The 13,543-nt window shown below is 36.4% G+C and overlaps 2 protein-coding genes across 2 annotated transcripts; one reads left to right on the top strand and one right to left on the bottom strand.

The window, feature by feature from the left end:
• Positions 1-8,044: 8,044 nt before the first annotated feature.
• LOC120000680 lies at positions 8,045-9,310 on the bottom strand. The gene is made up of 4 exons (XM_038848807.1): positions 9,248-9,310; positions 9,037-9,183; positions 8,696-8,938; positions 8,045-8,134 (listed from the first exon to the last, which is right to left on the bottom strand). Exons 1-4 carry the CDS (start codon positions 9,308-9,310, stop codon positions 8,045-8,047), a joined length of 543 nt encoding a protein of 180 aa, XP_038704735.1.
• Positions 9,311-9,340: 30 nt separating this feature from the next.
• On the top strand, positions 9,341-12,763 carry LOC120000679. The gene is made up of 8 exons (XM_038848805.1): positions 9,341-9,466; positions 10,728-10,802; positions 10,893-11,043; positions 11,127-11,372; positions 11,487-11,584; positions 11,678-11,755; positions 11,999-12,502; positions 12,617-12,763. The coding sequence occupies exons 1-8, from the start codon at positions 9,341-9,343 to the stop codon at positions 12,761-12,763; spliced, it is 1,425 nt and encodes a 474-aa protein (XP_038704733.1).
• Positions 12,764-13,543: the final 780 nt, after the last annotated feature.

Genomic DNA, 13,543 nt, shown 5'->3' with positions numbered 1-13,543 from the left:
TCCTCAATTTTGTACTTCTTTTCAAGAGAGTCCTAAAGCTCTTTGGCTGAAGAGATGTTGGAGTACATATTGTACAGGTCATTGAATAATCCATTGAGGATATAGTTCCTGCATAGATATTCATTAACCTTCCAAAACTGGACTGCTATAGTAGTTATGTCTTGCTCGCCTGGTGACAGAATGGGGCACACCTTGTTGAGGTACTTGACAAGGTTCAAGGCGGTCAAGTAGAAACACATCTTTGGTTGCCACCTTTTGAAATCCTTGTCGGTAAACTTTTCTGGCTTTGGTTGGAACCATTAGGTCAGCCAGAAGAGCTGCAGTCCTCCCATCAACATAAGCTAGAGTAGTAGGCTCAACAGGAGCAATCTTAGGCTCGTCTCCATTAGGAGCAGCCACACCTCCAATAGGAGCAGTCACTGGCACACCTCCACTAGGAGAAGCCACACCACTTGGGTTGTTCAAACCTCCAGGGGTCAAGTCATCACCTCTGGTGTGGACGGTGGATCCTTCAACATTTTTAATTGGTTCTATTGATTCTCTACATAAGTCAAAGTGTAGAGTAAGTAACACAAACATATAAAATAATTCAAAGATATAAGCCTTGATAATTCAACACCACAGAATTATTGGTTCAAAAAGTCACAAATAAAATTTTGTCGACTTTCTAAGTTAGGGACTAACGAATTTAACAACCAGATCTTTCCAAGGAAAGAGAGGGCCTTCCGTTTAATACGACGCACAATTAAATAACCCCTTTCCTAGACAAAACTTTCTAGACATTGCTTCATTATTGTTAATCACTAAAAAAATCACCAAAATATTTTTGTAAAAGCAGCTAAGCATGCAACATGCAAAATATTCCAGCATGCACAATTATACAGATATGCACATTTTACCATATGCAAAAATTACTCAGTATGCACGTACAGGTAGTGCTATTATTCCATATTTAACATTAAAATTCTCTTTAATATTGTTGGAATATAACTTGACAATTATATAGATATGCACATTTAACTGGAGTTGGTTGTTGCATAAATTGGCTGAGTGTATTTACTGTGTATGTAATATCAGGTCTGGTTATGCATAGATACATTAATCTACCCACTAATCTCCTGTATTGAAGGGGATCATGTAAAGGTAGGCCCTAATCAGGTGGCAGTTTGCTATTTGTATCAATAGGGAGTTGATAGGATTAGCATCATATAGAGCAGTATCCTTTAAAAGGTCATGGGCATATTTTCTTTGACTGACTGTAATACCAGTTTCAATATTTTGAATCTCCAAACCTAAAAAATATTTTAAGGGTCCTAAGTCCTTTATTTTGAAACAAGAACCTATGTATTGCTTAACTTTATTGAGTAAGGTCAAGTTATCTCCCCCTATTGCCATGTCATCTACATAAAGAAGTAGAAAAACCTGGTGACCATTATTTTTGTATAAAAATAGTGAACAGTCAGCTCTACTTTGAATAAATCCAAAGTCTAGAAGTGCCTTCTTACACTTTTCATTTCATTGTCTAGAGGCTTGCTTTAGACCTTAAATAGATTTATTTAATTTGCAAACTAAGTTCTTTCCTTGATGAGAATAACCTGGAGGAATTCTCATGTAAACATCTTCCTCCAATTCACCATTTAAAAAGGCATTGTGCACGTCAAGATGAAATAAAAACCATTTATTTATTGTGGCTAAGGCTAAGAAAATTCTAACTGTGGTAACTTTAACCACAGGAGCAAAGGTTTCTTTGTAATCAAAACCTTCACTTTGGTTGTAGCCTTGGGCATCCAGCCTGGCTTTATATCTTTCTAGGGAGCCATCTGCCTTATATTTGGTCTTAAATATCCATATCTAACCTATTGCCTTTCTATCTGGTGGTAAAATAGTTAAAACCCATGTTTTGTTATCTATTAAGGCTTGCATTTCATTCTGCATAGCTTTAATCCAATTGGGGTCTTGTATTGCTTCCTTATATGTATTTGGTTCCTTTTGTTTTATAATGGTAGATATGAATGAATCATGTGAATGATCAGGCAAAATGCTATCATGCATAGAATGTTGATGGGAAGTATCAATAGTATTGCAAACATAATCTGCTTGGTATGTGGGTTTTGTTTTAATTCTAGAATGACTATTTAATTCATTGCTAGTATGAATAGGAATTGATGTTGTATGTTCTAGTGAATGTTGTTGAAGATGTGCAGTTGTTGTGTTTTCTTGAGTAGTTTGAAAAGGGAATTCTGTTTCCTTGAAATAGACATCCCTAGATGTAAAAATTTCATGAGTTTGAATATTTAGAATCTAGTAACCTTTAGTTCCCAGAGGATAACCTAAAAAAAGACCAGGAATGGCTTTAGGTTGAAACTTAGAGTTGGGTGTTTTGTTTGTTTTAGCAATACAAAAACAGCCAAAAACTCTTGGAGTGTGTTAATCAAAGTCTCTATTATAGACCATGTGATATGGGGTTTTTTGGTCTAAAACTCTTGAAGGTAGTCTGTTAACTAGGAAGGCAGCTGTTTTGATACAAAATGACCAAAATTGTTCATCTATACCACTCTGAATTCTAAGAGTTCTAGCCATGTTTAAAAGGGTTTGATGTTTCCTTTCCACTATCCCATTTTGTTGGGGTGTGTAGGGACACGATTTTTGATGGTTGATACCTTCTTGTAAATAAAAATCTGTCATGAGAAATTCGTTGCCATTATCAGATCTAATGATTTTGACTTGTTTATGAAATTGAGTATGGACTAAATTAATAAAAGCTCTAATGTATTTCATGGTTTCGTCTTTAGATTTCATTAGGTAAACCCATACCATTCTAGAATAGTCATCTACAATGGTGAGAAAATACTTATAGCAATCTATAGAAATTGTGACATTGGGTCCCCAAATGTCCATATGGACAAGATCAAAACAAGATTTGGACAAAGAATTGCTAATAGTGAAAGGTAATCTTTTCATTTTACCATAAAAATATTCATTACAATATTGTGAATTGTTTGACAAAAACTTAGGTAGCATATGGCTAACAGGTTGAGAAGGATGACCTAGTCTTATATGCCATATCCTACTACTAGTTATAGAATTAATACTTCCAGAGTACAAAATGTGATTTTCTTTATCTGGATTGTAGATGTAGAGTCCCTTAATCATGTTACCCATACCAATTTTCTTCAAGGTGATTGGATCCTACAGTGCACACTTGTTTTTAGAAAACAGGACAGTATGATGACTCATATTAGTGAGTTTACTCACCGAAATTAAGTTGAAAGAAAAACTAGGAACACAAAGGACTTTAGTGAGAGTGATTTGAGGAGTAAGTTTAACAAAACCTATGTGACTAATGTTGTGTTTTTGACCATTAGGCAATGTGACATAGGAGTTATGCATGACATGATATGTATGAAATAATGACACATGACATGCAACATGGTCAGAAGCTTCAGAATCTACAATCCATTTAGTAATTTATTGGGTAGAATTGGTTATACCTGAGAGAGCAGAAGCTGAAGCCACGTGATGCTTAGGTTGTGAAGAATTGGAAGCTTCTCCATTCACCTTAGTCTTAAGAAAGTCAATGAGTTGCATGCATTGAACATTAGAAAGATCCATAGACTAAGACTTGGAGTCATCAGATGAAACAAAAACTTGATTGGCTGAATAAGATCGACCATCATTGTTTGATTTCTTCTTTGGAGGAAATCCAAACAACTTGAAGCATTTTTCTGTGTTCTGATTATCCTTTTTGCAATGCTTGCAATACATTCCTTCCTTGTTGGAGGAGGAATTTTTAGAGATATTATCATAATCTCTTTTTGGCTTGAAAGGCTTGTTAGAGTAAGAATTGTTTAGCTTGTTGAAAGCCATAGCAATAGGATTCTCTGCCACTATCTTTGTCAAATATATCTGTTGTGTATTTTCTTCTTGTCTGATCAAATTGAAAACCTTATGCACATCAGGGAATGGTGACATGAGTAATATTTGACTGCTTACATGATGGTAAGAGTCATTTAAACCCATGAGAAGTTGCATTACTTTCTCTTCCTCCCTCTATAAAACCAGAGGTTGATATGTGTTGCAAGCACACTGTCCACATTTACATTGTGGTATAGATTGATGATTTTGAAGTTCATCCCAATAGCTTTTGAGTTTGACAAAATAGTCAGTAACTGATAAAGAACCTTGCTTGATATTAGCCAAGGTTCTATATATTTCAAACACACGAGTCTTGTTTGTGACTAAGAACATGTTTTTGAGATCAACCCATAGATCTCTTGCTGATTTCCAACCAGTAATACTGGCTTGAATTTGTATGGATACACAATTAGTGATCCAATTTTTGATAAGGCTATTACCTTGTTTCCACAATGGAAGGTTAGGATCCTGAGGATGAGGAATAGAAAGTGTACCATCTATGAAGACAAGTTTGTTTCTTGCTTCCAAGGCAGTCAACATATTGGAACTCCAAATATGGTAATTAATTGGATCTAGTAAGTTCTACTACAATTAATTTGCTTACAGCAAAATCATTAGGGAGAAAATGATAGGGGTTAAGAAAAGGGCTAGTAGCTGTATTTGGAACAGGTGTGGTGTTTGTGGTAAAAGGAGGAGTTGGCAGGGTGGAATAAATGGAAGGTGTGGGCAATAGAGGTGTAGTAGTGAAAGATGGGGTGGGCAAGAGAGGTATAGTAGTGATGGGTGGGTAAGAAAATAAGATAGGATTACCAATTGGAGGTACTGAGTGGAGATTGACTCCATTGTTGAGGCCTGCCACTGCAGTATTCCTCATATAATCACTAGCTTCAGCCAGTGCTTGAGATACCCTAGAAGTATCAACATCTTGTATAATTTCTGAATTCATTTTGCTGCGATACGATAAAATAATTGAATATTATTGATTCTTTGCAGGTAAGAGATCAAAGAAGAGAAGGAGAAGAAGATAGCATGGAGAAGAGGAAGAAGAAAAGAGAGAATAAACAACTAAACATGTATATTCAATTGTCGTAATTACAAAATGTAACCACAGTACATATATATACAGTATGCTAGTGTATCTAACGGTCATCAACGTTCTTTATGATGTGACTATTATAAATACAACCGTTTGAATCTATATGTATTATAATACACTTAAACTAAAAGAGCTCTTAACAATGAGAGCCCAATACACAGGCCAAAGTGTAATACCCCGTACCTTTAGAGTCCTAGTATGAATGACACGTATCTAGTATATATCCATTTGAGTCGGGTAGACATGTTTGAAGTCAAATTTAAGGGTAAAAATCATTAGAAATTTATACCGAGTGAGTTGGGAGTGTACAAGTGGTTTAAAAGCTGTAACTATCTGGACAGCTTTATAAAGCTGTCCGGACAGTCATAGGAATATAAGTGCAGATCTACCAAAATAGGCAGAGGTGTCCGGAAGGCCGTCCAGGGTGTCCGGACACCTCCCTAAAATCAGCACGCATGAATTGTTTTAAAAACAACCATTTCGCGATTTCTCTTCAAATACCAGACCTAAACAAACCCTAAACCCCATTTTCTCTCAAATTTCCTCCTTCCATCAATCTAAGATCATCAATCAAGGTAAGATTGTCCTCTTTCAATTTGTTTCAAGTTGGATTCATGACTTCTCTCTCTAGATTACATATTCTTAAATTCCTCTCTTTGTTCTAATCTTTCAAGGTTTGAAACCAAACTCAAATCCATGAGTTCCTACATCATTTAAGGCCTAAAGGAAGCTTGAATCCCTTCCTTCTACTTGTCTCTACAACCTTGGTAAGTTTTCTTAAACCTAAAAGCTAGTATCTAGAGATTGGGTGATTTGAGATTCTAGGGTTTTATGGGTTTTGTCGATTTGGGGGAAAATCTTTAAATTAGATGAAATTAGTGATTTAATAGGTTGATTTAGATTTGTTTATGGTTGTATTTCTAGATTCTATTGTTGATTGGAGTAGCAAGCTTGAGTAGGTGAAGTTCAAGAACTTGGAAAGTTTGGGGTAAGAGAAGGTAATGGTTTCTTGATTTATTGGGTTAATTTGTGTTAGATATGTGAAATTAAAGTTGTTTTTATATTGATTGGAGGATGGGCTTATCGAATAGTAGGTTGATTGAGGCCGGAGAATTCAAGGTTGAGTATTGGTTTACATAGCTAATTTTTAGAGTGCGAGGTAGGGAAATTCCACCCTTTGCTATTCTCTTTGAATATGTCTTCTTATTAAGAACGTTTATCTTTTCTCATTGTTCATTATGATTTCGTTCTCGCCTTAATTGCACCTAAGGGAGAGCAACCCCACTTTGTGATTTATTCGTTGTATGATTTGAGTTATATTGCATACCCTACTTGTTCAATCTTCCATTGAGCATGAATTATTCTTGAACATGCATCATGTAGTATATATATATGCAGGTTGTATGTATATTCTATTGCATCGTCATGTTGGACACGCATTGTAGTTGCATGATAGATGTCGGGTATGGACCCGTATATCTCTTAGGTTTGATTGATGTGAATGTGGAATATCGGTGGCCCGTTCAGGGTTCCTATGAGTACGGGAATGCCGGTGGGCGGAGTCAGGATCTATATGTGCTCGAAGCACCATGTGATGATGTCGTTGGGCTGTTCAGGGTCCCGATATGTTAGGGTCTCATATGGCGTGGTTATCTACTTGTGTTTGATGTACATGATGTTAGCTATCATATTGTTGCATTTGTGCCTTTCTTATTATTCCCTACTGGGCCTTTCGCTCACCCTTTTCTTTTCCTTATTCCCTCCTCGCAGGTGAGTCTAGTTCCGGTACCAGGGTTGCGGATCAGGAGGAGTGTGCGTGACATGCATAGATCCTTGGAGAGTAATAGGACTAGATGGTTCTAAAATTTGATTATGTTATTAGGATTTCGTCATACCTATTTTATTGATTGAGACATGTCGTGTGATACCCCAATTCGATGGTGGGATGGACGGTTGGAAGGGTGCTCCGTGTGATCGGGACTCCCGAACCGAGTTTGTGGATTTTGTGTCCGGACGATGGCTTATGCTTGCGGGATTGCTCCTTGCATTGGTTGTGGATTACATATGTTATTGTGTGTGGAGAATTTATGTGTGATTGTTAGGAAGCCTAAGGCCCTACTTAGATTTGAGAATTTATTGATTATATGATTTGTTAGGTGGCCTAAGGCCCTGCTTAGACTTGAGAATTTATCTGTGATATGAATTGTTAGATGGCATGAGGCCCTGCTTAGGTTATGAATATATTTGTGATATTGCTGCACGTTTACTCCAGGTTGGCATCTTCGTATTATGGGGAGGTGCGTTACACAAATTAGTAGATTGATTAAGAGCATATCAAAAGCAACGCATTCCGGGTTGGGGCGTTACACAAATTGTGTTAAGCATGAGGCCGAAAGAAGCCCAACTTAAACACATTAAGAGCCCATTGTTGATCCATCAAAACGGAGAGTTTTGACAAACACAAATTCTGCTAAGACGAACACAATCTAGTTAACAATCGCACAAGAGAAGCCCTAGATGAAGCGAACCAGGAACCTAAAATTGAGGAAGAACATTCTCAATTTATCAATTATATTCAAGAATTCATTTGCGTTCTTACTTCTTATTGTTGAAACTCACCACCGCAACATACTTCGTTTGAGAGACATTGCCATGCGTGGAAAGGTCTGATTTGCCCCCGTTACTTACACCAGATTGACTAGTATCTTTATACACTATGAGCAACTACAACAATCCCTTTTTAGTGGCCCATGGAGGCATTTTATTGTCCCAACTAATGATCCATGGAAAAAAAAAGTGGTGCAATGGTGTTGATTTATTGGGTCAATTTTGTTGTGGCAAATATGTAGCCTGGCTCTTCAAATGGCTTGCTTTTGCTTTTTAAGTGGGTCCCATAACAAAACACACTTACATCTACACCAAAATCAATATTGGTACCCATCTCTATTATACCAAAAATAAAGCCAACAAATTTGCACCATTGTATCAAAATATTTTGTTGGCCTAGTGACATCAACAAAATACCCAACCACATCAGCAAAACACGTCTTCCAATACATTTGGCTGTCCCAACAAAAAAACCACTATTGTGGTTGCTCTAATAGACGGAATAGAATCCGAGACCTACGATTTCAATTCAATTAAGTCAATTGGCCTTTAGCCACTCGCCAGGTCAAAGCCAAGCTTGAGTTAAGCGAGTATGAAAGGAGAAGAGTAGCGGTATTTTGACCCCCACAAATTGATAACATTACCCTCTTTGAATTGTTTAATATTTAATTTATATAAAAATTAGTGTTTTTTTTATAACCTTGTACCTTTTACATTAAATAAATATTTTTTATATCCCTTTCTTTCTTTTTTCTCCCAATCTGTACTTTTTTAATAAACTTGACACGTGTGTGATTTGATAGATGACAATGAGATGTCTGCCCATATGTAGTTGTATCTATGCATCAATTAATTAATTTTTTACTTAACTATTATTAATCAAATGACGAGATATAATAATTTAATAATTACAAATGCTACTTTATAGTACAACAAATTGTGGTGGATTGGTATTACAAGTAGATCTTGACATGTCTACCAAGATATCATTTTCAGCAGTGAAAGTCTGCCAACATACGAATGCCCCTCCATATATATTGCCGTTGGATGGTTGTGAATTCCACATATTATCCTAACCATCCAGTCATCATCTGTCTTCAATTTAATCCCCTTAAGTGTAAATGGACAGCCACATCGCTTTGATCCAGTAACTTTTGTAGGCTTTCTTTTTGGTACGTAGTGACCACTATGCTCACATTGTAAAATTAATTTGTGTCGCTTTCCAAATCCTCCAATTTCCGACCTTATAATAATTACAAATCCAAGATTACGTCCAAGAGTTTGAACCCATTCGATTAGTGATTCTCGAGAATTAAATATCTGTAAATCAAACAAAATAGGTATTTATGCCCATATCAATTATAAAGAACACGAAAATTGAACTTGAGTAGAAAAAATTACAATTCATATAAAATTACCATATCAGTGGAAAATTCTTCAGTAATATCAATCTGAAATTCACCTTCATCTTTTGCTACAATTTCATGTTGTGCCTCAAAATCTAAGTCGAGTCTTTCCTCTCTCCCTGTATGTATTGTTGGTATTTCATTTTGGAGAAAATCCTCCTACATACAAATAAAATTAGTTTATATAAATGAAAATAAATATATTACATATAAAATTATCTACCTCACTCGATATGGATTTACTGGACAATCTTATACTTTCTGCCCAAAACTGAAGATTATCCATTATTTAGTTAATGAGCTTCTGTATCTGCAAATGGAAATTGAGTTTTCAAAAACTTGGAAGTTCTATACGCATATTGCATATAGAAGATCTTATATAGAAGAAGATCATCCTACTCGGTTGCATATGCTCGATTTTAGTAAGGAAAAATTCATGAAAGTAAACAAAAAAGTCGGGAATAAAAATCATTTCAACTGAGAAAAATTACAGACATTATTGGAAAAGACAAAATCTTATGCATAAAAAAAAGTTCCTATCAAGTCAATCACGTGAGGGTACCGAGCATGATACAATATTTATTTAATGTAAAAGGTACAATTTTGTAAAAGAATATATTAAAGCACTGATTTTTATGTAAAATAAATATTAAGAAATTCAAAGGGGATAAGGTTACCAATTTGTGGGGTCAAAATACCGCCACTCAAAGGAGAAAAAGAAAGAGATGCAATCAGTACAGCTGTATTGAGATATCGTAGCTACTGTTATACCGTTGAAAAAGGTAACTGACCTCTAGTCAAGCTTCTTTCTTTGTTTGTTTTTTGGGTATTGCTATACAAACCCACTCTAGCCTATACCTATGATGGATAGTTTGTGTTTGTCACTTCATAAACTCACTCACATGGGACCCATGTCGACACAGATCAATGACAATTATGTCAAAAATTAACCATAACAGTAGCTGTCCATCTGAACCTTTTTATGTGGCCAAGGATCGTACACGTGTTCCTCCCTTTAGAAAAGAAAATCAATGTCTTCTATATCTTGCACCCAAACATCTTTACAATATTGACTCACAAGTCACGCGCTTTCTTCAACCATAAACGAATACTCCATACATAGCTTCTCAATAGATTCTGGAGACCCATTAGTCTTTTAATTGGATTAGGGTTTCCAAAACATAAGCCTTTGGGCCTTGTTTCGAATGAATTATTGAATTTTATAAAAAATCTTTGGTTTTTACCTAGCCTAGTGATAAGCATACTCATATCTTGTCTTGTCCTGTGTCATCTGTCTGAAGATAATATATTCTCCACTAAAGTGTGTTACTCTTTAGTTGCAGAGAATATATTCTCTGTAAAAGGGTGTAACTCTTTAGTTGCAGAGAATATATTATCTATTAAAGTGTATAACTCTTTAGTTGCAGAGAATATATTCTCCGTAAAAGGGTGTAACTCTTTCCATCAACAACTTCAACTTTAACACCATTAATCTATATATACATAGATATGGTTGTTCTTGGCAATATACATACCAGCAGAAAATATGAATTTGGATCAATTGAGGATTTGGGCCAATGATCTGCGATTGTCAAGTGGTTCAAGTGATCAGGTAAATATACAACTTTTTAATTGTTTTAGGAATTTTTTTTCATTAATTGCAGATGCTCAAGTGAATGTCTATTTCAGGCTAATATTCTCAGACACAAAATAAAACAAAGGATGAAAATGTGGGCGAAAATGTTGATGAAAATGTGGATGAATTTTTCACCGACATGGTATGATATTTAACTCAATTAATATAAGTTTTCTTATGTCAATTTGTAATAAAAAATTGTTAATTTCTAACAGAATTAATACATTTTTAGGTATTCAATTTGCGCCAATCTCTTATTGATTGGATTCAAAATACTGGATGCAGTTTAGGATATGTCATTGTCATTAAAAGGTTAGGGACTAGTCTAATCAGGAAGAGTCCTAGATTGTTGTTCCAATGTAATCGTGGTGGCACGTACAGAAGTAAGAAAACCTCCACGAAGGTTACAGGCACAAAAAAAAAGTTAATTGTCCTTTCAGATTGAAAGGGGTGAAAATGAGAATAGGTGATGACTGGATGGTAAGGGTGGTATGTGGAACACATAATCAGGCCCCTGTAACATATATGGAGGGACAATCATACCCTGGTCGGCTCTCTGAATTCGAAATCCAGTTGATGGTACATCTGTCTACGAAAAATATGAAGCCACGAGATATCTTGACATCGTTGAAGAAGCAGAATTCGGACAACGTATCTACCATTAAGACCGCATATAATGCACAATCGAAATTTCAAACTGCAGAGAAAGCCGGTAAAACCCATATGCAAGTTGTCATGTCATTCCTATAATGTGAAGGATACATTTTCGAGAGTCGAACAAATATTGTAACCAATGAGCTTGAAGATTTATTCTTCGCACATCTAGGATCATTAGAGCGATTGCTTGGATTCCCGCACATGTTATTGATGGACGCAACATATAAAACAAATGGATACATGATGCCTCTCCTTGAGATTGTTGGCGTGACTGCAACTAATATGACATTTTACATAGCATTCGTGTTCCTACACTAAAAAAAAGTGTTCAATTATACTTGGATTTTAAGGTGTCTGCAGTCAACAATGGATGGATGCACTGGTTCACGGGTTGTTGTCACCGACAGAGAGTTGGCCTTGATGAATGCATCTGCCCAGGTATTTCCCGATGCTAAGAAATTACTTTGTAGATGGCACATCTATAGGAGTATTTTGAGCAAGTGCAGGTCATCAATAACAGACAACAAAACTTGGAATGCATTCTACAAAATGTGGACTACGTTGCTGGAATCCGAAACTGAGAATGCGTATGTGTGCAATTTGGCGGATCTTGAGGTAGTGTTACAAAACTTTCCAGGTATTATTAATTATCTTAAGGATGTATGGTTGACACCGTATAAGGAGATGTTTGTATCCGCATGGATCGAAAAATATCTGTATTTCGGAAACCAAACAACTAATAGAGTCGAGAGCCAGCATGCCAAGTTGAAACGATACTTGGAGTCATCACAGTCAGATTTGGTGATATCACTGTCATTTATTCACCAAGTCATCCAATCACAGGTCATAGGTATCAAAGCTAGTATTGAGCAGAGCAAAACTATCGTCCAACATCGATTCAATATACCGCACTTTCAGGAATTATGTGGTTTCGTTTCAATCCACGCATTGCATCTGATTTTGAAGGAATTTGAGCGATCTAAGTATGTCATAGAAGTTTCCTACAAATGCGGATGTCAACTTCGTACTAGCTATGGACTGCCATGTGGGCATGAGCAAGCAATATATTTGAACGATGATCATCCCATACCAATTGATTCCATAGATAATTTTTCGAGGAAACTTGATTTATCACTGTGCGTGTCTCTTCAAGACGATGACATCGATTGTGACGTCGATCTGCAAGTATTCACAGAACAGTTTAAGTAGCAACCAAGGCATGGTAAATTCAGTCTTTTAAGGAAGTTGAGGGAGATAATCACACCATCAACAACTTTAATTCGTGGACCTGTTGTTAAGATGAACACTCGTGGACGCCCCTCCTCGAAGAAAAAAGTTGCATCAAATACTCGTGCGAATCCGTCTGCATTAGTGTTCATTGAGTCTGATTCCCCTCATTCTCGGGAACCAAGTAGACACAGTTATTCGTTTGGAGGCCCTGACTAGAAGAGCGGGAAGACATATCCACTCGTGCTAACACGACCACATTTGAGTTTGTTCAGCCATATATTTTCCAGTTTCAGGAACCAGCGAGACACAGTTGCTCCTCTACTTACAACTACTCTATACATGCCTATGTTCGTCAATTTCCACCTATACTTCATCTTTACATTATTCATGTACAAGATGTAAAACCTGATGGAAATTGCAGCTTTCGGGCGATAGCTGTCTGTCTTGGTCTTCATGAAGATGCATGGGCAACTATCCGATATAACTTAATAGAAGAGTTGCACATATTCAGGACACAGTATGTTGCAATATTTGGCAGTGATAACCAGTGGACCGTGTTTACAACTCATTGAACTTCTTTGCATTAGATAGAGGAGCACCAATTGAGCATTGGATGACTATGCCAGACATGGGTATCTTGATTGCTTCAAAGTTCAGTGTGATATCACACATTTTAAGTGCTGCACAGAGCTTCACATATTTTCCACTTCGATCTACTCCACCACCGTCGTATCAACATGTTGCTATCGCTATCGGGTATGTAAATAATAATTAATCACTACTTCTAAGTTGCATTGACAGAGGGTTACCCGATGTCTCCCATTATGCCTCAATGGGTTCACTTCAGGCATGATTGTGCAACTGCTTGGGCTACCCCGTATGCAGAGCGAATTCATGCGTACATGCAATATATGCATCTTAGGTTTCCTTCTGAAACCATTGTGTTGGAAGATTAAAAATGTAACATGTGTTAATATGTTTGAATAAATTTGTTTT

This window comes from Tripterygium wilfordii, chromosome 6 (genome assembly GCF_013401445.1).
Source record: "Tripterygium wilfordii isolate XIE 37 chromosome 6, ASM1340144v1, whole genome shotgun sequence".
In the NCBI taxonomy this organism is placed as follows: domain Eukaryota; kingdom Viridiplantae; phylum Streptophyta; class Magnoliopsida; order Celastrales; family Celastraceae; genus Tripterygium; species Tripterygium wilfordii.
Note: the sequence above shows the minus strand (reverse complement) of the source record. Positions and strands in the feature narration are given on the sequence as shown.

Coding starts and splice junctions, on each gene's coding strand:
- LOC120000680 (XM_038848807.1), bottom strand. CDS start 9,310: ATGGATAATCTTCAGTTTTGGGCAGAAAGTATAAGATTGTCCAGTAAA. Junction 9,184..9,247: donor GTAAATCCATATCGAGTGAG/GTAGATAATTTT, acceptor ATTTGTATGTAG/GAGGATTTTCTCCAAAATGA. Junction 8,939..9,036: donor AAGAATTTTCCACTGATATG/GTAATTTTATAT, acceptor TTTGATTTACAG/ATATTTAATTCTCGAGAATC.
- LOC120000679 (XM_038848805.1), top strand. CDS start 9,341: ATGGAAATTGAGTTTTCAAAAACTTGGAAGTTCTATACGCATATTGCA. Junction 10,803..10,892: donor ATGAATTTTTCACCGACATG/GTATGATATTTA, acceptor ATACATTTTTAG/GTATTCAATTTGCGCCAATC. Junction 11,373..11,486: donor TCAAACTGCAGAGAAAGCCG/GTAAAACCCATA, acceptor TCGCACATCTAG/GATCATTAGAGCGATTGCTT.